At 44.2% G+C, this 26,497-nt stretch overlaps 1 protein-coding gene across 4 annotated transcripts in view; it reads right to left on the bottom strand.

Annotated features, from left to right (window-relative positions):
* Window positions 1-26,497, bottom strand: part of RBKS (ribokinase) — an 85,063-nt gene that overhangs the window by 20,712 nt on the left and 37,854 nt on the right. For 3 of the 4 annotated variants that reach the window (XM_004777491.3, XM_045073855.1, XM_004777490.3), the window contains 2 exons: window positions 24,925-25,016; window positions 19,162-19,350 (listed from right to left, as the gene is read on the bottom strand). In XM_004777491.3, coding sequence (XP_004777548.1) covers window positions 19,162-19,350; window positions 24,925-25,016 — 281 coding nt within the window. The remainder of the gene's footprint in view (window positions 1-19,161; window positions 19,351-24,924; window positions 25,017-26,497) is intronic. The other variant, XM_004777492.3, reaches the window with a different exon arrangement.

The following is a 26,497-nucleotide window of genomic DNA, read 5'->3' as shown; positions in this document are numbered from 1 at the left end:
TGATTAAAATTCAACAATAAGAGAGTAAGAAAAACTCTATCAGCCTTCCTCCCAGAACTTCCAGATTCCTCACTTACTGGTACCCTGCTAGTATTTGGCAATCATGTGTAAGAGTACGGACGATTATAATAATCACATCAATTCTATTTGATCGACATTGTACACTGGTTGTGGAGTTCACCCTCAGAGGTCAGCGCCACGGACCCATCTGGCTCCAGTTTTGGTGTTATATGGCTCCTGGTCCAAGTCAACCAACGGTCCATGTTGACGGAAGTCATTTGCTGGCTCCATCTGGGGCCTGATTGATTCAGTATCTACTCTCAGTTTCTGGTTTTTGATGTTTCTGGGCTGGCCAGTCACACCAATAATGAAATGGGGCATTTAAAAAAATATATTATTTATTTGAGAGAGTGAGAGAGAGAGAGAACAGGAGGAAAAGCAGAGGGGGAGGGAGAGAGACGCAGACTGAGATGTGGGGCCCGATCCCACAATGCTGAGAACATGACCTGAGCCTAAACCAAGAGTCAGATGCTTTACCAGCGGAGCCAGCCAGATATCCCGAAACGGGGCATTTTGATGAAGTTATTTTGAGTTAGCACTTGCATCAAAATGACCATGTAAAATGCAGACCTACTGTCTCAAATTACCAAATTACATACAGGACAGACCTCCCTGACCCCGTATCCTTTTCTGTACCTCATGCCACTCTCAGCCCAAGCCTGGGCTCTGCCCTAAAAGCAATCCTCAGCCATCTCAGAAAAGTCTCCATTTTTAATCTTTCCCCAGTCACACAGTCCACCCCAGGAGTGGGATTTGGGGATAAGGTGAAAGTCTTTATACACTGCTTGATGGTTTAGAAAGGAGGAGAATTTTATGTTTTAGTTATCACAGTTTTATTTTTAAAAGATTTTATTTATTTATTTGTCAGGGAGAGAGAGAGTACGAGAACAAGCAGGGGAGCAACAGGCAGAGGGAGAAGCAGGCTTCTTGTGAGCAAGGAGCCCCATGCGGGTCTTGATCCCAGGACCCCGGAATCACGACCTGAGCCGAAGGCAGCCTCTTAACCGAATGAGCGACCCAGGCATCCCTAGTTACCAGTTTAATGTGAAACATGTTTTGGAATCTGTATGACTACACAAAAGCAGCTCGAGCATAATACTGTTTGGCTAAAACTGGCTGTGCCCAGCAGCCAAGGCATGACATCGCTTCCTTCCTCGAACAGCAACCAGTGCTTGACCAGCCTGAAGAACATGTGAGGGTCTCTCGTCAGCCTAGGACTGGTGGGCCATGAGGCCAGGGAGCCCAGTGGCTGCCCTAGCTCACCCCTCTGGTTCAGGTTCAGGTGCCACTCTGAGTCACAGCCCTCACTGCTCTTCGGTATGGCTGGCCACAGAGAATGGCCTGTGGAGACTTCAACCTGGTTAAAAAACCCTATTCTGGCCAAAAATGTCTGTGTTGGATTAATTTATTCTATAATTTAAAGAATTCCATTATTGGAATGGAATTAATGAGAAAAGTAGAATCCAAAGTGTGAGCTAAAACTGGAATATAAAAAAAGGCCCATTCTTCAGGCAACATTAATGGAAGCTTTGTATATAAATAACTTTATATCTTGGTGAGTAAATGGCACTTACAACTAAAATGTCTGTGAGTGATTCACCGGGTTCTAAAGACTGGTCTTGCCTTCTGTGGTCAGCCATCTTTCTTCTTTGTGACGCCACTATTCTAGACAGAAAACAGCTAATCCGATATGATTTAGTATCTCACAAAAGATTCTGCTAAAACATTTTCTGCCAAATGGTAATGTTCTAACAGCTGCTTTTTTATGTCAGTGAGAGGTACCTGAAATAAAATCATTGTTCTCTCTGAAAACCGCGTGCTCCATAATACAGAGCTACCAGGTTATTAAACAGTAAAGACATCTGATAATATTAGCACCAACCACAGGTTCCACTTCTGCTGATGCACAAAATTTTGAGTAATTAGTCATTGCACAATATCGTATTTATATCCTTTTTTTGCTTGAGCTGTTAGGCCACAAAATCATTAGGCAGTTGCTGTTATAAAAGGGTTCTCTAGGTTATTTATAATGTTTCTGGTTCCTTACAGTTGCTGGTTCACTGTCGGGTCTCGGGCTAGTTGTACACCATGGAAGCAAAGGATGGAACTGAACAATTGTTCTGAGAATCTCACTGCTGAAGGCTGGTGTGGATGAGTCACAACAAGCTGCGGGCGCCTTGGCTGCCATACCTGGGGTTTTTTCACACGACCCAAATTTGTCACATACTGATTGGGCCCTTTGTCAGGGCGAGAGCGTGTAGTTAGGTGAAGGCTGTGTTTCTACCTGGAAAGCTAGGGTCTCAGGCGCAGGTGGTAGGGGAGATACCCCAATCAGCACTGTGTTACATAAGAATTCCCTTCACATGCTGTTTTACTTTAAGTGAAGGATAAATTTCTGCTCCAGATGCTTCTCTGTTGCACAGATCAGTGATTCCCCGAAGTGGGGGTGGCAGGCAGCCAGACGTGCTCAATGGAAGGGCATGCAGGGATCACTTGGGTATTTCATTTTATTTTCTGTAAACTACACCTCTGTCTTCCTGTGCCATCTGCGGGGAATCACCAATGATATACTGTTTCTGTTGGGAGTAGGTCTCGGTCCTTAGGTGAGTCAAGGCTCAAAAAGGTTGCTGATAATCACTGACGCTGGTAGAAGGATCTATTGGTTTTGCCCATGAAATAAGCATCTTACTTGGTCTCCACATCCTTTTGTTTTAAAGAAAATGACCTACTGTTATGTTTCTGACTTCTTAAGACTTCTTTTTTTTTTTTAAGTCTTTTATTTATTTATTAGACAGAGAAAGAGAGATCACAAGTAGGCAGAGAGTCAGGCAGAGGGAGAAGCAGGCTCCCCACTGAGCAGAAAGCCCAATACGGGACTCGATCACAGGACCCTGAGATCATGACCTGAGCTGAAGGCAGAGGCTTTAACCCACTGAGCCATCTGGGGAAACCCTGAATTCTTAAGACTTCTTTATTTTTTTTAATAATTAAAAAAATTTTTTATAAACATATAATGTATTTTTAGCCCCAGGGGTACAGGTCTGTAAATCGCCAGGTTTATACACTTCACAGCATTCACCACAGCACACAGCGCCCCTGATGTCCATAACCCCACCACCCGAATTCTTAAGACTTCTTAAACTCACTTCTGAACATCTGCATTGCCACCTCCCTCGTCCAGGCTGCCATAATCTGTTAGTAGACAGATCACTGCAACAGTCTGGGTGGTTCTCCCTGCCTCCAGTATTGTAATCTCCAGTTTATTCTTTTTATTTTATTTTTTTTAAAGAATAAGTTAGAGTGCAACGTGGAACTCGAACACAGGACTTGAGCCCATAACCCTGAGATCAAGACCTGAGCCACCCAGGTGTCCCCCAACTTATTCTTTATAGGCAGCCATCTGAATCTTTTAAGGAGTACAAATCTGGTAAGATCTATCCCTGCTTAAACGCTTCAGTGGTTCCCCATCGCCCTCGGGGGGAACATGCAAATTTCCGGCTGTGGCAAATGCAGCCCTTCATCACCTGTCCCTGTTACAGATGCGCTTCATTCTTTTCCATCCTTCGTTGTACTGTAAGCTCTTTCCACACAGAATTTCTTGAAAAGCACCCATGCTGACATGCTCTCTTGGCTCTGGACCTTTCATGAGCTTCTGCCTCTGCCTGGGTGACCCTTCCCCAAGCTGACTTACCCTTCAGCTCACCTTCCCTTGCCCTCTGCAAGCAGGGTCGCAGGCTCCTGAGGCCAGCGGGGCTCCTCAGTCCCCATCACTGCACTTCTCATTCAACCGTGGGCTACACACTCCTCCAGACTCCAGCTCTTTGGGACCAGGGACTGTCTTATTACACTAGTGGCCCTCCGACACTGGTGCACACCTGCTGTTTACAGTGCAGAAAATTAAAATACAGTGTGCGGAGTAAGTGTATGCACAGCGGGGTGCTTCTCACCCCATTTTGCCATAACGTCTCACAGGGGTCTTTTCTGTTTTTTAAAGGACAGTCACTTTCTGTGTTTAAAGGACAGTTTTTCAGTTCTCAAGGTCACTTTAGTTTTATCGACCCTGGAACAAGAATAAGGTGTCAAGCAGCCTCAGGATCCCAGGCTTCTCTCTCTAAGCAGGTTTTTTTTTAAGATTTTAATTATTTATTTGACAGAGATCGCAATTGGGTAGAGAGGCAGGCAGAGATGGGGAGGAAGCAGGTTCCCCGATGAGCAGAGAGACTGATGGGGGGCTTGATCCCAGGATCCTGGGATCATGACCTGAGCCGAAGGCAGACGGTTTAATCCACTGAGCCACCCAGGTGCCCTGTTTTTGTTTTTGTTTTTTTTTTAAGATTTTATTTGAGAGAGAGAGAGAGAGACAAACAGAGAGACAGAGACACAGAGAAAAGAGAGAAAAAGAGCACATAAGGGGAGGGAGAGGGAGAATCCCAAGCAGACTCCCAGCTGAGCACGGAGCCTGACACTGGGCTCGATCCCACGACCTGAGATCATGACCTGAGGAAAAACCGAATGGGATGCTCAACTAACCAAGCCACCTAGGCGCTCCTCTCTCCAGCAGTTTTAAAAGACATGAATAGAAAAGCGATGGTGTAATATATTACCTTCTAGGGGTTCCAGACGCAGACAATTGAGGAAGTAGGGGAGGCAATAATAAAAGAGAGAATGCCTAAGAACTGTTCAGAATTGAAGAGAAACACAAATACTGAGGTTCGGGAAGAACAGAGTCAGGAACAGTATACATGAGAATAAATTCAGATGCGGGCTCATTTTAGTAAAACTGCAGAATGGCAAAGATCAAGAGAAATTCTTAGAAAATCCTATTGTTCTGGGCGCCTGGGTGGCTCAGTGGGTTAAGCCGCTGCCTTCGGCTCAGGTCATGATCTCGGAGTCCTGGGATCGAGTCCCGCATCGGGCTCTCTGCTCAGCGGAGAGCCTGCTTCCCTCTCTCTCTCTGCCTGCCTCTCCATCTACTTGTGATTTCTCTCTGTCAAATAAATAAATAAAATCTTTAAAAAATAAAACAACCCTATTGTTCTGCTCAAGTGTGTTTCTAAAAGCTAGGTTTAGACACAGGCTGCGTCTTCATAGCACTAAGCATCCTAAGCCAAGAGGTCACATTGTGTTTGTGACATTTTATTTCTTAAAAGCTACCTGTAGCAAAACCAGCAAAATACGAAGAAATAACAAAGCTGGGTGATGGGTCCATGGGTGGTCATGATCTTGTTCTCTATACTTTTCAGTGTCATTGAAACATTTCACAGTTTATAAAGGAGGAAGGAAGGGAGGACACAGGCAACCTGACTGGCCTTGGGACAACTGAGGGGAGCAGTCAGTGTAAATGATACTTCACGTACAATGGAATCTACACAATTAGATTCCCACATGCTAAAACTAAAAGAGCTGACTAAGTAGAGGAAGATGGTTTTCGTTTTCTTTTTTAAAAAATTTTGGGGGGCTCCTGGGTGCCTCAGTTGGTTAATCGACAGCCTTCAGCTCAGGTCATGATCCCAGAATCCCGGGATCGAGTCCCACATCAGGTTACCAGCTCCATGGGGAGTCTGCTTCTCCCTCTGACCTTCCCTCTCCTGCTCTCTCATTCTGTCTCTCTCTCAAATAAATAAATAAAATTAAAAAAAATTGGGGGGGGGGAGATTTTATTTATTTATTTATTTGAGAGAGAGCAGGAGGAAACATGCAAATATGAGCAGGGTGGGGAGGGATAGAGGGAGAGTCCTGAAGCAGGCTCCCTGCTGAGTGTGGAGCCCGACTCCGGGCTGGGTCCTAGGACCCTGAGATCCTGACCTGAGCCAAAGGCACATGCTTAACCAACCGAGCCACCCAGATGGCGTCCTTAACTGGGAATAGGACAGTCACGGGAAGTCACTTAGCAAATGTAACCGTGATCTTTCTTTTCCTAGTTTTCATTTAAAAAAAAAAAAAAGGTTTTATTTATTTCTTTGAGATAGAGAGAGCAAGAGAGCAGGAGGAGGGGAGCAACAGAGAGACGGGGGGAAGCAGGCTCCCCACTGAGCAGAGAGCCCAATGAGGGGCTCGATCCCAGGACCCTGAGACCATGACCTGAGCCGAAGGCAGAGGCTTCACCGACTCAGCCACCCAGGCACCTGTTTTCATTTGTTTTGACCAAAGGAAGGAAAAGGATATAAATCTTTGTTTTTAGAGACCCTTTCAGGGGAAATGTAATTCACCTAACCTCTGGCCCCCTCTATCCCCAAATCTCGTCCCTTTCTCAGGGTTGTACCACAGTACAGAGCCCTGCTATCATGTTTACAGGAATGGAAGGAGGAAAGTGCGAGTGACCACCAGGCCCTTTACACCCTGTCCCGCAGCAGTACGTTTTACTCACATACACAGGCACGCACGACACTCGTGCCGCCAACAGTCTGTTCACACAGTGCATCGTGGAATATACATCCTCAGTGTGGAATATACACGAAGTATACACACCACTAACCTACAACACACATGCTTTCACACCAAGGCAGACAGAAGTCTGCCAAGGCTCTTTTCTCATTTCCTTGGTCACCTCTGTCAGCAGCTATGGCCCCGGTACGGAGGGCACTGGGCATGGCTCCAGCTCCCTGGGCTCTCCAGTTTGGCTCTTTTTGCCTCTGAATTTCAGGTCTACCCAAGAAACATCTTCACACACTGGAACCCCCTGAGAAGCACCATAGTCTAGTCCTGGCAGTTCTGCGCTGGAGGACACGAGTGTAGCATCCTAGCAAGTGGGCAAGGCGCAGACTGCCATCCTGCCTCCTCGTGATCACACTGCTTGAGGAGTGGTGGGGAGGGGGAAGATAGCGGTAGGAAGCTCCAAGCAAGCTCCTGGAGCCTTCACCCAGCCCTTATTCCTGGGACAGGGACTGTTTCCCATCCTTTCAATTAGGTAGCGCCCATAGAAGGCTCTAAATCCAGATTCAGATTTTGCTCTCTTGGCTTTTGCTGAGGTTTTGACAGTTTTTTTTTTCTTCTCTACATCCTACCGCCACCTCCACGCCCCTCTTCTCCACTACCATGGCTCTTTTTAATCTCCAGCTGCCTCTGAGCTCTGAAGCAGGGTTGAGGACCCGGAAGACGTGGGTACCAGGCACATGTACGTGCCTGTCCAGGTCCGGCTGTGGGAGGTACTTTAGGAAAATGGAACACACAGCCTGGTGTTTGGCCCTGGTCCAGTTCCTCAAAGTGAAGATGACATTTCTGGTAGGCAGTTACAATCAGATTTTTAGAGCCCTGGGTTTTCAATGGATCACATGCAGGATTACAAAAGATAATGTCAAATATTTAATTCTGCCTGATTAGCCAGCAAATGAGGTGATCTGCTGATACGGAAGTAATGTAATAGAGCTGACACGGACCCCCGGGCTTGGCAGATGGCTTGTGCCTTGTCCATCAGTCTGTTCAGCAATCACCTTGTCCTCTGTCCTTTCTTTATATTCAGTTAACTTCTTTTTGTCATCTTCAACTTTTCTGGCAGCCAGAGTCGGCAGAATTTGCTCAGATACCACGTCCATTTTATCGATGTCATTCCTAAGGAGAAGAAGGCTCTCAGCCGGGTTTTCAGTATTCTTTGATGCCAGTTTCAGAGAGGCCATCTACCCTCTGTAACTTAATTTTGGCCTGGCCTTTCTATCATGCAGGTAAAATAATCTAAGGATATATATTTTTTATTTTTAAAATTTTTTTTCCAAGATTTTATTTATTTATTTGACAGAGATCACAGGTAGGCAGAGAGGCAGGCAGAAAGAGAGGAAGGGAAGCAGGCTCCCTGATGAGCAGAGAGCCCGATGCAGGGCTTGATCCCAGAACCCCGGAACCATGACCTGAGCTGAAGGCAGAGGCTTTAACCCACTGAGCCACCCAGGCGCCTCTAATTTTTAAAGATTTTATTTATTTATTTGTCAGACGGAAATCACAAGTAGGCAGAGAGGCAGGCAGAGAGAGAGGGGGAAGCAGGCTCCCTGCTGAGCAGAGAGCCTGATGTGGGGCTCCATCCTAGAACCTGAGATCACAACCTGAACCGAAGGCAGAGGCTTAACCCACTGAGCCACCCAGGTGCCCCATTCTAAGGATATGTTTTAAAATGGGATACTGGGGGGCACCTGGGTGGCTCAGTGAGTTAAGGCCTCTGCCTTTGGCTCAGGTCATGATCCTAGGGTCCTGGAATCAAGCCCTGAATCGGGCTCTCTGCTCAGTGGGGAGCCTGCTTCCTCCTCTCTCTCTGCCTGCCTCTCTGCCTACTTGTGATTTGTCTGTCAAATAAATAAAATAAAAATCTTCAAAAAAAAAAAGAAACTGGGTGTTTTTTGTTTTCATAACATTAAAAAAAAGCATTTGTATCTGAGATTTATTCTTTTCCTTGGCACAGTCAAGGTCAAATTTAAGGAATATAAGGGATCCCTTAGATCCTCTAGTCTCCTGAGAACACTGGGACTCAGTGAGCCTAAGTGACCCCGGTACATACACTCGTCACAGAAGGAACTAGAACTCTTCTGTTATTTCAGGAGGACCTGTTATTATATGCCAAGCACATAGTAAGCAGTGGGACTGCCCAACTAGGAACTCTCTGAGCCGGACGGTGTAGATGGAAAGTATTTTGCTAGGCAGGGAAGGACGAGTTTGTTTTTTTTTTTTCTTTCCTGAAACTGAAGAGCTTGTTTGGGACTGTTAAAAAAAAGAGGATTGTATTTTCCCTAGCTTCTCTCATTAGCAGGCCAGGCCCCTATTTGAAGAATCTCATGGACAGACGATCTGGTTATATTCTCTAGGAGTGGTGCGCCTCTCCTTCAGGTTCGGTCTTTCAGTGGCAAGAATGAATGGTAGTGGTCTATGCCCGAAATTTTGATATCTGGCCTGGAACGATCCTGCGACAGTACTATCTGTGTAGTCCAGCTCCTGGTACCATACAGGAAGACGCTGGAACTGAATGGCAGTGAGACCTGGGTTTCTTTCCAGTAATGTACAGAGCCAAGGTCATGCCCACTCTGTGTACTGTGATGCGCGCTCCTGATATATGCTTCCTGGTACCCCCCTGGCACCTCCAAATACAGTGAGCAGACACAGAGGGAGGGACCTACTAGTGAGCACTAAGAGGTACTGGGTGTGTACTGTTCCTATGTGGGTTCCTGACTTCAAGTAGACCACAAAGCAGGCTGTACCTTTGCAAGATCTGGAAGCTTCTAAAAATCTAGAGAAATGGAGGGATTATAGAGGACTGTATCATGGCAAGTGACATGGAAAGTCAGTGCTGAAATGCCATAGAGGAGGGGCTGAAGGCTGGGCGGACGGCCACAACATCAAGAGACAAAGGGGTATGGCAGAGAGTACCTGCACACAGGGGTCGGACAGACAGACAGACCTGGAATCAGTTCCTGGCTCTGCCAACCTGCCAGCTGTCTGTCTTAGCAGACTGTTCGTCTTTAGGAGCATTACTTTCCTCCTCTCTAAAAAAGGCATTAAATCGGGGTTTGAGCTCAGGACATCATCTGGCCTTTCCTTACTGGGACCGATGATTACAGTTACACCATAAGCAGTACTCTCAAGAGAGTTCACCAAAAAAGGTAATTTAGGCTGATCCTGTTAGTTCACTTCAGATTATTTTCTCCCCACAAAACAGCCGACTTTTCAGTATTCACTTTAGGTCACTTCTGAAGTACGCTCATTTGCTTTCTTGTGTGTGTTAGTTTGCTTAGGCCGCCATTTAAAAAACCACTGGCCAGGTGGCTTGAACAACAGAAATTTATTTCTCACAGTTCTGGAGGCTGGAAGTCCAAGATCAGGGTGCTCAAAAGGTGGGCTTCATTCTAAGGCCTCTTCTCCTGCCTTGCAGGGGGCCGCCATCTTGCTGTGTGCTCTGATCTCTTTGAGTCTACCTAGCGAGTAAGCTCTCTAGTATCTCTTCCTGTAAGAACATTAGTCCTATGACCTCATTTAACCTTAATTACCTCCTTCAACATACAAATTTTGGAGGGGACACATTTTAGTACAAAGGATTGTGTTACATATGTTCCTCTATCCCTCATGAGGCTTTCCATTCAGGTCTGTTTCAAATGCGAGGTACATTGACAATGAAGTATGTGAACTATTAAGTACTTAAAAATGAGGTATCATTGGGCACCTGGATGGCTCAGTGGGTTAAGCCTCCTCTGTCTTCAGCTCAGGTCATGATCTCAGGGTCCTGGGATTGAGTCCCACGCTGGGCTCTCTGCTTGGCAGTAAGCCTGCTTCCTCCTCTCTCTCTGCCTGACTCTCTGCCTACTTGTGATCTTTTTCTGTCAAATAAACAAATAAATTCTTTAAAAAAATGAGGTATCACCTATGGGCCCTTTTTACAGTTCCTTCAGGTCATCAACTAATAAAGACAGAGAAATATGGCAAAGGCAAGGTTTGGATCATTCACTATATTATTAGTTGTGGGAATGAAGGTTGAAGAGTTAAGACATGTCAGCAGACCCATTCAGAAAGAAAACGTGACCATGAGTTAAAGCTTCTCTGAAGATCTGTCACGCATTTGAGTGATGAACAAAAACAGTGCCGCTTTGACATTTATTCTGTTATTTCTAAGGGAAACTGGAGAAAATAACATATTCTTGAGGGAAATTGTTTCTTTAGAAAGATAAAGGAAAAAAATCCTGTCAAAAGTGTACAGTGAAATATCTAGACTTAAACTCCAGTGTCTGGATCTGAAGGCAATGCTGATCTAGTTCTTTGGCATCAGATGTCTATCCATTCAGAAGTCATCTTAAGTCAAAGAGCTACTTACTCAGTCTATATAACACGATTTTGGAATTTTGGAAAAGAACCTTCGAGAGGTTCTCATGAGATCAAGAGCGAACCTGCCAATTACTGGCTCCTTTGTGAGGATACCGCCCAGCACACTCTTTGAGAAATGAGATCCCCTCTCTTATTTGCTAGGTGTGGCTCCAAATAGTTTTTCCTATGTCCTCAAATCATATACCTTCCAAATTTCAAAGTAATGCATGAAAAATAAAGAGTCCTGGAAATACTAAAACAATATAGACTATGGAGTAGATTGTAGAGTTCCTCCTTTATGATACCTGCCTCCTGTCCCCTTCCTCTGCTCCTTCCCAGGAGCAATGATCATAGCAGTTTGGTGGTTTTTTTCCCCCCAGATTTTTAAAATATGCTTTTATTTACAGGTAGCTAGAGTTATTTTTAAATAAATGGCACCATTACTATTATCATTTGATTTTCTCCTGCTGATGATTATGTAGATATGTCTGATCAGTTTTTGATTATTACAAACAAAGCCAGAATATTCTTCAGAAACATTTATATATATGAACATTTCTGCAGGACAGATTTACTGGGCTAAAGGGAAAACATATTTAAATAATTGGGACTGTCAAATTGCCCTCTGAAAACATTGTAAAGTTTACACTCCCATAAGGATCATGTAAGTGCATGTGCTTCCAATTTACGTTGACATTATCAGTCTTTATTTTTTGCTGAACTGATGGGCAATAAAGGGGGGATCTCAGTGTGATTTTCATTTGTATAATCCTGATTTCTTGTGAGGTTGAACATTATTACATTTATTTACTGTTATTTCTTCTTCCGTGAATTTCCCTTTACATTATTCTAGAGAAACAGTTGATCTTTTTGAGTTGTAGAGGCATCCCCTAATTACACATATGAATCTCTGCTGGGGGAAATATTAAAATTTTCCATTAACAAATATTTAAAAATGCATGAATGGGTCTAGAAAAAAATATGGAAGGATTTATACTAAGAGGATAATGGTAGACGGGGTGCGTGGCTGGCTGGGCCAGTGGAGTGTGTGACTCTTGATCTTGGGGGTTGTACGTTAGAGCCTCATGTTGGGGGCAGAGACTACTTAAAAATAAAATATTTAGAAGGATAACAGTGACTACATCTAAGTGGTAGACTCATGGGTATTTGACTTTCTTCTTTATACTTTTTTATGTTGTCTGCTTTTTTCTCCTCTTGAGAACAAGTATTTATTAATTTTATGAATAGAAGGAAAAAACCCAGTAGACTGATAAGTAGGGTCAAATGCTCTCAAGGTATTCTAAAATAAGATGCTTTGAGTAGTGGCAGTATCAGTAGATACTTCATTTTCCTGAGGTCAAAATGTGGAGGAAACAACAGTTACTTCTTGGATAATGAATTGATGTGGCAGTTAAAGTCAGACTTGTTATTCTACAGTTACCTCTTGAGCATCCAAGATTCTGTTGCTCTTAACCCACAGTGTTTTCCTCTCCCAATCTTTTTCCAAGTCTTGGCAATCAAGAGTGAGGGGAGCTCAAACTTTTTCTAGGCTATAATGTAGTTTCTGGACATAACTGTGCAAAGGCTCTTTTCAAGGACAAGATGAAGTAGGTGCTACAGTGACTGCTTAGAAACCCTATTAATTATTAACAAATGCGAAGAATGCATTATGTTATGTTCATCAGAAAGAAAGAGGTGGGAGGGAGAAAGAGCACTTTGCTGGGAAAACATATTTTAAGGAGCATCACCAAGACTAACACTGGCAGAGCCTGTGTAAGAACTGGTGAGTGTTCAGTCCTCTCAGCAAGACTGTGGCTAAGTAAGAAACACCCCCGTTTGCCTGAGTTGAGGAACAGATCTTAACAGCTCTAAGTTCAGTGGTTCTAATGACCTCTGACAGTATTAGCTTGGTCTTTCACTGGCCAGGGGGTGGCAATGGGAAGAGGATATAGGTTAGGGGGAAAAGTCTTATCAACATGGGAAAATGGCCCTTCAAATCTGGGTTTTCAAAGGCTGAACAACTTCAAAGAATGACAATTCTGAATGGTACCTCAGAGATAGATTACTAGGAGCCGATCCTTAAGAACAGCCTGAAGGGCTGAAGGCCAGATGCTGGGATGTAAGGAATCCACTGAAGAGAAATTAACTTGGAGGGGCACCTGGGTGGCTCAGTGGGTTAAGATTCTGCTTTCAGCTCAAGTCATGATCTCAGGGTTCCCTGCTCGGCAGGGAGCCTGCTTCCCCCCGCAAATAAATAAATAAAATCTGTCAAATAAATAAATAAAATCTCAAAAAAAATTAACTTGGAAAACTTGGGGTAACCCACCAGTTGCAGCAATCACTTACCTTCTTGAGTGCTTCCATGCAAACTTCAAAAGAAACCAACCCTACTTCCTACTGGTGCAATTTCTAGTTCAGAGTGGACCCTCCAAGCCCTGAATTATCTGTTGGGGGCAGCCACACAGCTGGGCTGACACAGCCTCGTGCCTCACCCAGCAACTGTGAATACCACAGGACTCAAATATAATGGACAGAAAAAAAGGGGGATAAGAAGACTTAAGAGAGTCCCCATGCCCCTGGCTCTGGATTACTGTCAGCTTACTTATATACCTTGCACTATGATGATTTATTATAAGGTAAGTGATTCTTCCAGAAGATGGATTTGGCCTATAGGTTGAGTTCTTTAAAAAATAAGAGGATGAATGCAGACGCTAGGACTTAACCATTTACAGATAGAAAAGCAATTTCTATATCAAGAATTTTATACAGATTGTAGGCCAAGGATAACTAACGTTCTAATATATCACACGAGCATGATAACCTAAAATATTACCATGCTTAAATGTATGCGACTCTTGACGATGGAATGATGATTTAGTGCCATCAACGCAAGAAGGCCAAGCCCCCTACTGTTCAGGGTGGAGGACAGCATGGGGGACATGAGGGCCGTGGCGTTTTGAGGCTGAGATTCAGATAATACAGAGATATGGGGAAAGAGACACATCTGTCACGTCTCCCAAACTGAGCGGAGGACATCTGTGCTCCCCCCCACCCCTGGCCCCCACCTCACTGTAGTACAACAGGAAAGATGGCGGTAAAAAGTGATACAGCCAACTGTGGACACGGAGGCGAGCTGAACAGAGCAGTGTGCAGAAGCACGGATGGGAAATGGCTCCTTGTAGGCTGCCTGTCTCGGGGTGGACAGAACCAACTGACGGGATTTCTGCCGGTCAAGCCACCCCCAATTTCTTTATTTATTTCAGTTGGGTTAGAGCTGCTGAGGTGTGACTGACGAGAACTGTATACATTGAGGTGGCATGACGTGCATTTTTTTTTTTTAAGGTGAGCATCGTGAGGGATTAGGAGGAGAAAAGTGAGGTCATCAACCTCCTAAGAGCTTGTAATGCCCTCCTGACAGAAATGTGAAGGAGCCCATTTGTTGCGGAGAAAATGTCTCCCTGGGAGCTCCTCGCCTCACCATGTGAATTATCTCCTCTTTCTTAGACTTATGAAGAGGCTTAACAGTGGTGTGCAGAACAGGCAAGGATTTTCATAATGACAGTGCAGGAGGAGAGGACAGAGACAGCATAAAAACGCTGAGGGAGATTCTACACCCAGAAAATAACTACCCTTGTTTCCTGTGTCACTTCCGCTCCACTGGGGGGACACTGAGAGCCCTTTCAGTAGATTCACTGGAGCGATGAACTGGAAGATTCTTTATCACAAGCGTATCCGCTTATCAGTGAAGGGCCTAGATGGAGCTTTGTGTTATTGCTGTTTGGACCTTTGTTTTCTAAATGGATATAATTCATATACCATGAAACTCACCCTTTAAAAGTGTGCAATTCAGTGGTTGTCAGTATATCCGCAAGGTTGTACACCCATCACCACCATCTGATTCCAGAACATTTTCCAGGAAGGAATCCTGTACCCACTAGCCGTCACTCTACCTGCCCCCTCCCTCCCCTCCACCCAGCTGTGGGCAGCCATCAATCTACCTTCTGTTTCCACAGATTTACCTATTCTGGACATATCATCTACATGGAAGCATATAATATGTGGCCTTTTATGTTTATCTTCTTCTTTTTTTTTTAAGATTTTATTTGAGAGACTGAGAGAGAGAGAGAGAGACAGCATGAGTGGGAGGGGCAGAGAGAGAGAGAGAGAGAGCGAGCGAATCTCAAACAGGCTCCATGCTGAGTGTGGAACTCAACATGGGGCTCAATCCCAGGACCCTGAGATCATGACCAGAGCTGAGACCAGCTGACTGTACCACCTGGGCGTCCTATGTTTGTCTTCTTTCACTCAGTATAAAGTCTTAGATGTTCATCTCGGCTGTAGCCTGTGTCAGTATTCCATTTTATGGTTGAATAAGATCCTATTCTATGTATATCTCCTAATTTGTTTATCCAATAATCTGTTGTTGAAAGTCAGATTGTTTCCAGTTTGGGGCCAGTGGGAAATAACACTGCTAGAAACATCCATGGATAAATTTTTGTGTGGATACATGTTTCCATTTCTCCTGTGTGTACACCTAGAAGTAGAATTGCTGGGTCCTATTGTAACTCTAAATCCAACCCTTTAAAATTTAACTCTAAATTCAATTTTTGGAACACTTCCAGACCGTTTTCCAAAGCGTTTCCGTTTCCATTTTTACCTTCCTACCAGCATTGTTTGAGGTTCTGGTTTCTCCATGTCCTCGTTAGGCCTTGTTATCATCTGTTTTTCGATTCCAGCCACTCTAGTGGGTGTCAGGTGGTATCTCAGTGTTTTGTCATTTCAGAAGAGGATCAAAGCCATCCATGTATATAGTGTAACAAGACAAGGCTTGAAGAGTAAATGTCCCATCTCTCTGCAGAACCGTTTCCATGAGGCAAAGACTTTACATTCCTTTAGCGGTTTCTTTGAGTATCTGTCTTCGATTCCTAGTAATAGGCTTAAAATCAGTTTCTCATATTCTGTGTTGACTTCCACCTCTGGAGGATGGGCATTCAGCTCTCTTCTCTTCCCCGGGGCGCACACAGACACACACTCGCCATATCCTTCCATCTCCAAAACAGGATTATAATCTCCATGTTGGGATAAATCAATAACCGGCACTCACACCGTTCCGACTACGTATTCACAGCCGTGTGGTATGTGATTGTATTTACTTCATCACACTTTAACCCTTGGAGTGCAGATGACATAGAGCCAAAATCTGCCTCTTTTCTTCACTGCCACCGTTTTCTGCATATTAATTACTCTCCACCCTTAAATTCTGCAAGAAAACTAAAACTCTGGGCATATTCAAACACATGGATATTCCACTGTTTCTTTCTTGGTCCTTTCCTGATTTTGTTTTGGTTTTTCGGAGACATTCCTCCAGGGCTCTCTGCCCTCCTCCTCTCACTGGGACAGCCTCATCAGGGGTCTGCGGCATCGCTGGGGTCCCGAGACTCCCCTTCCTCATACCGACTTCTCTCCTCGGTGGTCTCACCTGCTTCCTGGATCCCGTGTTTCCCTCTGTCTTCGTTTTATCCCTCACTTTCCAGCGGCGTATCTTCCAGTAGCTTCTTTCTTCCTCCATTCCTGCCTTTTGTGTTAAGTTGATATTTTTAAGGATACCACTTGTAATTCCCTTGTTTTTTTTTTATTTTTATTTTTTTAAGATTTTATTTATTTACTTGACAGAGAGAGATCACAGTAGGCAGAGAGGCAGGCGGGGGGTGGGGGGAAGCAGGCTCCCCGCTGAGCGGAGAGCCCGATCTGGGGTTCGATCCCAGGACCCTGAGATCATGACCTGAGCTGAAGGCAGAGGCTTAACCCACTGAACCACCCAGGCGCCCCTCCCTTGTTTCTTTTAGTTAAGTTTTTTGTTTTTGTTTTTGTTTTTTTTAGTTCTTTTCTTAGTGATTGCTCTGGTGATTCTAGGTAACACCTTAACTTAAAGCAATTTAGCTTAAACTAATACCAACTTCATGTTGCTAGCATGCAAAGTTGTTTGGGGACACTTTCATGCCACCACAGTGGAGGTGAGTAGTTGTGACAGGCGGTATATACGCAAGGCCTGGGAAGCCCAACACTTCATTATCTGCTTCTTGATGGAAACCACCCTCTGATCCCCATCCAGGGCCCTGGTCTTTCATGATCCCATTCTCGGCTTCCTGCCTCCAAGCATTAAGTTCTCGTTTCTCCTTTGAGCTCTCACTGGGTTTCTCCTTCCCTGAGACCAAAACATGAACTGCACGTGCAAAGGAACCAACTGAAAGGGCACAAGACAGTAGCAACAAAGTGAGAAAATCTCCTTGTGCCTCTCGCTGTGTTTCAGATGCTCAAGATGCCATCCATCATGATTCCACACGAACCGGCTCTGCGGATGAATGCTGAGTCAAACCTGTGCATGTCCGCGGCTGGTTTCCTCCTCCCCGGCCTGGGCAGTGCATCACCCCACGTGTGGTCTGTGCTGGGCAGGCTTCGTGTCTGTCTGACCAGCATCCACTTCCCATCCTCTGCTAAGAGTTCTTTGATTTTTTTTTTCTTTTAAGTTCCTCTTTTTTTTTATTTTTTTAAAGATTTTATTTATTTATTTGACAGAAAGATAGAGAGCATAAGTAGGCAGAGGGGCAGGCAGAGGGAGAAGCAGGCTCTCCTCTGAGCAGAGAGCCTGATGCGGGGCTTGATCCCAGGATCCTGGGATCATGACTTGAGCTGGAGGTAGACACTTAACCGACTGAGCCACCCAGGTGCCCTTAAGTAAGCTTTATGCCCAACATGGGTCTTGAACTCAAGACCCTGAAATCAAGGGTCACATACTCTACCGACTGAACTGGCCAGGCGCCTCCCCCCACTCCAGGACCCTTCATTTTCTTCCTTTCTTTTTTTTTATTTATTAGGACCCTTCATTTTCAACAAAGGAAGAGTGAACTCTTCTGCTCTAGTTCAGGACCTGGACTAGTTTTAGTCTAATGCAGGGTCGATTTCAGAACTAAGAAGGAACCTCTCAAATTCAGGTGACTGCTTGACAGAATAGGAAAAAAACTAATGGTTTCCAAAATGACTCAGTATGAAGGGGATGACAACACCAAGTATAATTTGTCAAATGCCTGATCAAGCACACTGTGAAGGCAACCAGGGTGTAATTTCACTTTATAAAAGCATTCCTTGTACTTACCTGTTTTTCAAAGCATACTCGCACCCATAACTTCATCAGATTCGCCAAAGCTCCATTTTGATAAATGACCCACATCTCAACGTTTTTTCGAAGCATAAAAACCAAAATATATTTTACAAATAATTACACATTAATTTCTTACACATAAGAGCCTTAAAATGTTTATTCTTCTTCAACTCTGGTTTTGGGTCCCTGACACTTACTTATTTTGCTAGTCAGCTCTTCTCTCTTTTTAAAATAATTTTTAAGTAGGCTCCACACCCAGTGTGGAGCCCAACATGGGGCTTGAACTCATGACCCTGAGATCGAGACCTGAACTGAGATCAAGAGTCAGCGGCTTCACTGACCGAGCCTCCCTGGCAGACTCCTGGCTCTTCTCAATTCTTGGCCACAAGCAAATAATTTTTAGCTTCCCAGTTTTAGAAGAGCCCTGAGCTTTTTTCCCTAACTTTTTTTCTTTCCACTCCATTCTGGGCTGTGACTTGTCTACTTGACCTGCTTGTCCTTAATGCGGTGCCTTACATAAGAAGTGTCTGGCGTCCACGGGCTGAGTTTTGAACCCCCAGCGCTGTTATGTCCTAGCAGTATGGTCCTGAGCAGGTTTCTAAATCTGTAAAGCGAGGAGAGTAACCTGCCTCTTATAACCATTGTAAAGATTATATGAGATGTATGCAAAAGAGACATAGTCAGCACATAGTAAACGTTAGCTGTTATTTGTGGCTAAAAGAATGAGTTCTGCCAGCCAGTGCTCCTTGCTCTTACGAGAGCCTTGTAAGAACCAGGAATTGCTACAGCATCCACAGTCTAAGTCCCATGAGACAGAGACTTTGTCTTGTTCATCGCTATAGCCCCAGCACCTAACAGATGACCAGCACACAACAGGGATTTGGTACATATTTCCTGAATGAGTCAATGCATGAATACAGGTAATACAGGTATAATGCTACCTTCACCTATGGATGAGGAAACTGCGGCTCAGAGAGGTTAAGACTTGGATAAAGTTTCCCAGCCTGTTAGGGAAGGATTAAGATCTAGTCCCCCAGCCTGGGTTTTCTTCTCGTCTACCATATCACCTCTTCCGGCTCTTACCCCATGACCAAAAATTCAGGTGCAGGATCTTTGTTACTCAGTGATGACGTTCAAGGGGGCAGAAATGATTCTGAAATTTTCAAACCTACCGTGGTATCCACAGCCTTGACTTTCTCGGTGGGAATGTGCTTTGGCATGGGTTCTGTCTTTGACAGCATCACACATCCTTCGGCACCTAAGGTGATGATGACCACGTGGCAGCCCTTTCCCTTGAGCAACAGAGCAGCCCGCGTGGCGTCTGCAAGGCTGTGGACCTTCAGGCCAGTTAGGATCTCAGCCTGGGATATGGACAAGTAAGAGCAAACAGTGGTGAGAACAGGGACCTGGGTCCACTTCCAGATTAGATTTGCTTTTCTTAGAAAACATCTCCCTTCTTCTGCATAACAACCCATGCCAGGGGGAACGCTGATGCTTACTGGCTCAGGGAAAGAAAGAAAAACCCCAGTAACAATGACAACAAAAAGGAGCTCTCAAGGACATTCTTGGGACAACTGGGGACATTTGAAAATGTGGCCTGGATGTTAGATGACAATAGAGAATTGTTACTACTTTCTCAAGTGTGATCACGGTATTGTGGCTCCATTTAGAAGATGCGCACTGAAGTAGTTAGGAGTCACCTATCATGTTACCTGCAACTTTGAAACGATTCAACAAAAACAAAAAGCAACACACACAGGGGAGAGAGGAAGCAACGCAGCAAACGTTAACCACCATCTGGGCGGACAGTCGATGATGGGTCATTGCACTGTTCTTCCAGATTTTCTGTGTGTATGTGTGATAATGTTCATGAAAAAGAGTTAGAGGGAACAAAGAATTCTTCAGGAGAAAGGAAGAGGGGAGGGAAGACGGGAGAAGGGGAGGGGCCGCTGCCAGTGATTTTGATATAAATCACGCTCGTAAATTTCACACCTAAGGCCGTAATTCTTCTAGGCCCCTCTTGGGCCAGAACGCCTCTCTCTTATTACTAGCTACGGCTTCCCATGTTTGCACAACACCCATTTCTTGTGTTTGTTTTTGCTCAAGAAGATGGAAGCCGGGTAGGAGGGTCATTGATGTAGCCGAGAGCGCAACATTCAGGAGATGTCTGCTGCTTACTGATCCCGGGGCTTCCCCGAAGTCATGTACAGTCTGTAGAATGAGGGGCCCGCACAGGGCCACAGTTCTCTCCGAGAGCGTGAAAAGGGCTCTGGCCGAAGTAGGGGGGAAGGATTGCAGCCCTGCTTCCTCATCCCCTAGGCACCTCTGGGGACCTTCTCCAGCTCTGAAATTAGTGGCTGCAAAATTACTAGACTAGATGAATTGTAGGATACTTTTGGACTCACAACGTTTATAACTAAATTCTGTCTTTTCTGTATTCCATTTCTTCCTAAGAAGGGCCTGTTTCTCCTGTGCCTGCTCTGAACATGTCCGGATTAACCCTGCCTGGGGCCTATACATCACCCCGAAGAGTCTCCTCGTTCTGGGCTTTGGTCTTCCCCAGCATCAAAGGTTTCATTCACTCCACCATGTGCCGTTCCTGAAGCGGCTTTTACGCAGACCCTTTCTGTCCAAGATGGCTATGTCTTGAGGCCACCTTCTGTTTTCTTGACTTTCTTTTCTCTCTCTCTCTTTTTTTAAAGATTGTATTTATTTATTTGACAGAGAAAGAGATAGTGAGAGAGAAACACAGGCAGCGGGAATGGCAGAGGGAGAAGCAGGTTTCCCGCTGAGCAAGGAACCCGATGTGGGGCTCGATCCCTGAGTCAAGGCAGATGCTGAACGAGCCACCCAGGCACCCCTTCTGTTTTCTTTTCATAAGTTTTTCCACCCATCTTCATTACTGCGATCACTTACATCTATGGGGTTAGATGGTCTATTTTCAGAAACACTGAATTCTTGTGGTTTCTAAAAACCTGTTAAAAAACTATTCTTTGATGAAAGGATCCTGAACATAAAAAATAATGCAACAAACACCCATGAACCTACCACTCACTTTTAATAAATCTTCATGTGTTACTTTATTTACTTCAGATATTTCTCTTTAAAGAAGGTAAATTATGTTTTTCATATATATTATTTGACAGTGTGCTTCTTCCCTTCATATAATTTCACTTGCATTGATATTTGTGGCTCTATTCTGTCGAACTGGACAGTATACCACTCACTATGAATATATTGCAAATATACTACAGGTTAAAAAAATCTATTATCCTTTTTATGGATATCAATTTTTCCATTTTCCCCTTTTGCAAGCAATGAAGTATTGGATAGTCTTAGTACTTATATGTAATCTGTCTTTTTTTTCCCTCTGGCCATTAAAAAATATTTTTGTCTCTTTTTAAAAAATATATTTTATTTATTTATTTATTTGACACAGAGAGAGACACAGCGAGAGAGGGAACACAAGCAGGGGGAGTGGGAGAGGGAAAAGCAGGCCTCCTGGTGAACGAGGAGCCCGATGCGGGGCTCGATCCCAGTACCCTGGGATCATGACCTGAGCTGAAGGCAGCCATTTAACAACTGACCCACCCAGGGGCCCCAATATTTTTGTCTTTATGTTTCATTTTATGTAGTTCCATTAAAATGTATGTTACTATAGAGTTATATCCATTTATCTCAGGTGATTTTTTTTTTTTAAGATTTTACTTATTTATTTATTTGAGAGAGAGAGGGAGAGCGAGAGAGAGGGAGAGAGCATAAGCAGGGGGAGGAGCAGAGGGAGAAGGACAAGCAGATTCTGTGCTGAGTGTGGAGCCCGGCACTGGGCTCGATCCCACGATCCTGAGATCATGGCCTGAGCCCAAATCAGGAGTCGGGCGCCCAACTGACTGAGCCACCCAGGTGTCCCATGTGTTACTTTTAATACACTTTTCATCCGATGACTCATGCCCTTCTTCAGCTCCAGAAAACACCTTGCAGTATTTCCTCTAATATCGCTTCTCTCCAGTTCCCTCCCTTCTCTTCTTTCACTCCAATTAGGTGTATGTTAGAGCTGCTCTGGCAATACTTTTCTCTAAATTCCTCCTTATTATTTAAAAAAAATTCTTTCTGTGATACTTTCTTGGTGAATTGAGTTTTTCCCTTGTTTGTGAATTGATGAATTCTCTTTCAATTCACCAATTCTTCCTTCCAGTCTAATGTTTATCTTCCTCATGAGTGTTTTATAGAAAAATTTCAAAGGTTTTTTTTTTTTTCATTTTCAAGATATCTAACTGCTTTTCAGATTCACACATCGTTGCTTCGATCCTGTGTCTCTTTCACACTTAACTTTCTCCTTTTTTAATGAATGAGAATCTCAATCGTATTTAAAGTCTTTTGGGCATTGTTTCAGTACTTGAATTGCTGGAGAACTCTTGAACATTATGTTTCTTCATCTGCAGGCTCATGTTGCTGTCTGTGGGTTGGGGAATCCCATATTTCAGCTCCCACTAGGCTTATCCCTGCCTTTCCAGTGGGCTCACAGTTGCATCCACCAGCTCCTCAAGGGTCTCTAAACCAGAGCCAAGTAGGTGTTATGTTGGCAATATGGAGTTCCTGTTCTCGGTGATGTTGCCCATCTGGTCACATTCCCAGTCACCAAGTTAGCAGTTGGCTTCATTTCTTTCTGATCACAGGCAGTACCTCTGTCCTCCTGTCGCCTCAGCTTGGTAGCTTTGCACAATGCTGTAGTGCCAGGTAGCAGGCCTAGCAGATTCCTCTACTTTAGCCGGGATCTAGCATCTCGAGTCCCAGTGGTGGGCACTGCTCCAGTCTCCCATTGGAGCAAATTTCTCATGCCCATAACCCACTGGAGGTCCTCACCACCTACACCTGCTTCTAGCACACTCAGGGCTGAACACTCTAGGATTCTGTTCCCTTTCTGATCTGTGGAGTTATATGGATTCTAAGCTTGTATCTTTTCATTGTCTCTTGTATGTTTATATGTGTTTTTTTTTTAAAGATTTTATTTATTTGACGAGATCACAAGCAGACAGAGAGGCAGGCATAGAGAGAGGAGGAAACAGGTTCCCTGCTGAGCAGAGAGCCCGATGTGGGGCTCGATCCCAGGACCCTGAGATCAGGACCTGAGCTGAAGGCAGCAGCTTAGCCCACTGAGCCACCCAGGCACCCCTGTATATTTATATGTTAACGGTTCATGTGTGGAGCAGAGTTTTTTCTTTCTTTCTTTCTTTCTTTCTTTTTTTAGAAAGAGAGCAGTGGGATGAGGAAAGGGAGAGGGAGAGAGAATCTTAAGCAGGCTCCATGCCTAGCACAGAGCCCGATGCTGGGCTCGATCTCAGGACCCTGACATGATCTGAGCCAAAATCAAGCGTCAGATGCCTAACCAACTCAGCCACCCAGATGTCCCCAGATGGAGTAACTTAAAGTATGAATTTACATTATTATCATGATTAGAAGTCATCCATAAGAGCATTAAGCTTTTAAAGTTTTTCTTTTTTCCATTGAGTGTTTGAGATCAATTTTCATAAAGACCAAAGTTTGTTCATTTGTTCACTCACTGAAAAAGCATTTACTAGATGCCAACTATATGCAAGTACAATATAACAGATGGTAATTTTCAAAGATAACTCTATCGATACATATCACATCATATATGCTCTTTTCACACCATGACAAGGACAATCTTCTATGGAGAGGTGGGGCGTGAGGGCAGACTTTCCTCCTCAATCAATAGAATGGACCAGAAGGGATATTGTGTGACTTCAAATTAATAAATAATTGGAACAGTGATGAGTGTTTGAAGAATAAATATAGGCTCGGCAAATATGTAGCAGGCAAATCCAAGCCAGTTGGCAATGGAGGGTAGTCAAACTTCTTACTAATGGTAACTATTAGTTACTAATAGTTACTAATGGTAACTATTTCCCACAATCCCTTTCTCCTAGCACAAGGCCTGGCCATGATGGTTGCTCCAAAATATTGCATAACCTATTGTGATTTGTTAAACTTAAGTTTCCTTGTGGCAGTCTTCCTTTTTGTTTACTTCATGTCCTGAGAGATACAATTAGCAAAAGGGCAGGTCAGGAAATCCTGGAAACATCCATTCAGCCTCTGAACCACACAGACAATTACTATTATCGTTCTTTCACTACTAACTCTCACTCTCTGCATGTTGCATTGTATCGTATGTCCTGCCTCCCAGTGTTGAGAGTGAGCTCTGGCCTAAAACTGTCTGTCTAAGGAAGGGAGAGATACTGAAATTTTCTTCCTAAAATGCTCCAGAATGAATGGCATAGTCTGAATGTGTTGGCAGATGTCTTAGGCGGCTCTGTCCATTATGACCATTATGACGGAGAGGGTGTTCTCCTAACAGAGGGGCCCCGAGGTCCTTCCTGTGGCATCAATGGAGCAACTTTGTCTGTCCACCCCGTGGCCCCTGGGTCTTCACAGGAGAAGGCAGCAAATGCTTCAGGGGTTGTATATTACTTAGGGTTGTTGGACCCACTGAACAAGTCATTTCATACTAGAAGTACATTTAATATATTATTTGTTGTATATCTGAAATTCACATTTAACTGGGCACCTGTGTTTTTATTTGCTAAATCTAGCAACTCTAGTGCTAATCAATCCATAGAATACAGAATTAAAGAAGAAAACAAACCACCAACAGCATGAAGGCAGGGAGGGGACGAAAATTAGCTGAGGTTTTTGAGAAGTAACAGATTATGGAGATGACTCAGATAAACTTTTTGTTTCCCCCCTAGGAGTCACTAACTTCCTTTTTCCACATCCCAGGTAGTGAAAATTGTTTTCACTGGGTCCAAGAATTTACATGCGATCAAACTAATGTGGTTAGTCTTGCCTCTTTGCTTTATCCACTTGCATGAAAGCCCTTGGAGTCTCACGGACTGAGCAAAATGTTCTGCCCTTACCTCAGTTTCGTTGCAGCAGAACACATCTGAGAGGGTGTAGAAGCGAGGGTCCAGGTCAGCAACTGCCGGAGCTGGGTTGAACAATGTTTTCACTGTAGAGGAACAGAAAGGGGGTTCAGTGGTCTTTTTTTTTTTTTTTTAAGATTTTATTTATTCATGGGGCGCCTGGGTAGCTCAGTGGTTTAAGCCTCTGCCTTCAGCTCAGGTCATGATCTCAGGGTCCTGGGATCGAGCCCCACATCGGGCTCTCTGCTTGGCGGGGAGCCTGCTTCCTCCCCTCTCTCTGCCTGCCTCTCTGCCTACTTGTGATCTCTCTCTGTCTATCAAATAAATAAATAAAAATCTTTAAAAAAAAAAAAGGTTTAAAAAAAAAAGATTTTATTTATTCATTTGACAGACAGAGATCACAAGTAGGCAAAGAGGCAGGCAGAGAGAGAGGAGGAAGCAGTCTCCCCGCTCAGCAGAGAGCCTGACGCTGGGCTCGATCCCAGGGCCCTAGGATCATGACCTGAGCCTAAGTCAGAGGCTTTAATCCCCTGAGTTACCCAGGCACCCCAGTGGTCATCATTTTTAACATGGTGCACTTACAGCCAGTAAGGGAAATCCCCTGTGCAGCCAGTTCCCCCATTAGATGAACAATCACCTTAGAAAAGTCTGGAATCGATTTCAATCTCCACGGCGACCTAGTACCAACCCCTTCTTATTTGTATTTCCTCCATTTTTCACTTTACAACATTTCAACTTCAAGGGCAAGCGACAGTATTACAAGCAAGGGGATCACAAAGTTGTGGCAAAGGGCAACAACGTTAAAGAAAATTTTAAATGCTGTGGTGTGAAAGGACATATATGACTGTGAACATTCAGGCTGGTGTGAATGTTTTTGTTCATATATCCATTTTCCAGGAAAGAAAAAGAGCGATGTTAGGAAAGAAATAATGAAGAAGTAAAAAAATTCCCTGGTAAGAACAGGACGTAGGAATTTCACGTACATATCTAGGTTTTGAACACCTATGCATGACTCTCAAATATATCACGATTACTCATGCAAACATAGACTTTTTAAAAAAGATTTTAATTTTAAGTCATTTCTACACCAAAGATGTGACCCAAACCCACAATCCCGAGATCAGGAGTCGCATGGTCCACCAACTGAACCAGCTCCGAACATACACTTTTCACAGAAGCTTACATTCTTGGCAATCTGGAAGTATAAAGGAAAGCCCGAGAAAGGAGCAGAAATTCAATCCAAAGCTGAGAGCTAGCTCATACTAGGAGCCTACGAGAGAAGGAGATGGAGGGGGATAGCAGACACAGGGAAAATGAGAACGTCACAGCATTACAGTGTCAGAAAAATGTTCACATTTTTCGGAGGAGAAAAGTGAGTTTCAGAGAGATGAGGTCTAAGGTCATACGCTAGGACGTGGTTAAGCTGGACGACCCCATCTGGGGTCCTCCAGCTTTAAGCGCAGTGTTCGGTCATCTCTCTAGGCCAGGACTCTGTTCATGGCAGCACAAGCCCCATCCTGATTTACAATATTTTGAAACAGGCTTTGGGGTGGAATTTTGTAAATAC

The sequence above is a fragment of the Mustela putorius genome, unplaced genomic scaffold (genome assembly GCF_011764305.1).
Source record: "Mustela putorius furo isolate JIRA1106 unplaced genomic scaffold, ASM1176430v1.1 tig00537293_pilon_pilon_pilon, whole genome shotgun sequence".
Taxonomy (NCBI): Eukaryota; Metazoa; Chordata; class Mammalia; order Carnivora; family Mustelidae; genus Mustela; species Mustela putorius.
Note: the sequence above shows the minus strand (reverse complement) of the source record. Positions and strands in the feature narration are given on the sequence as shown.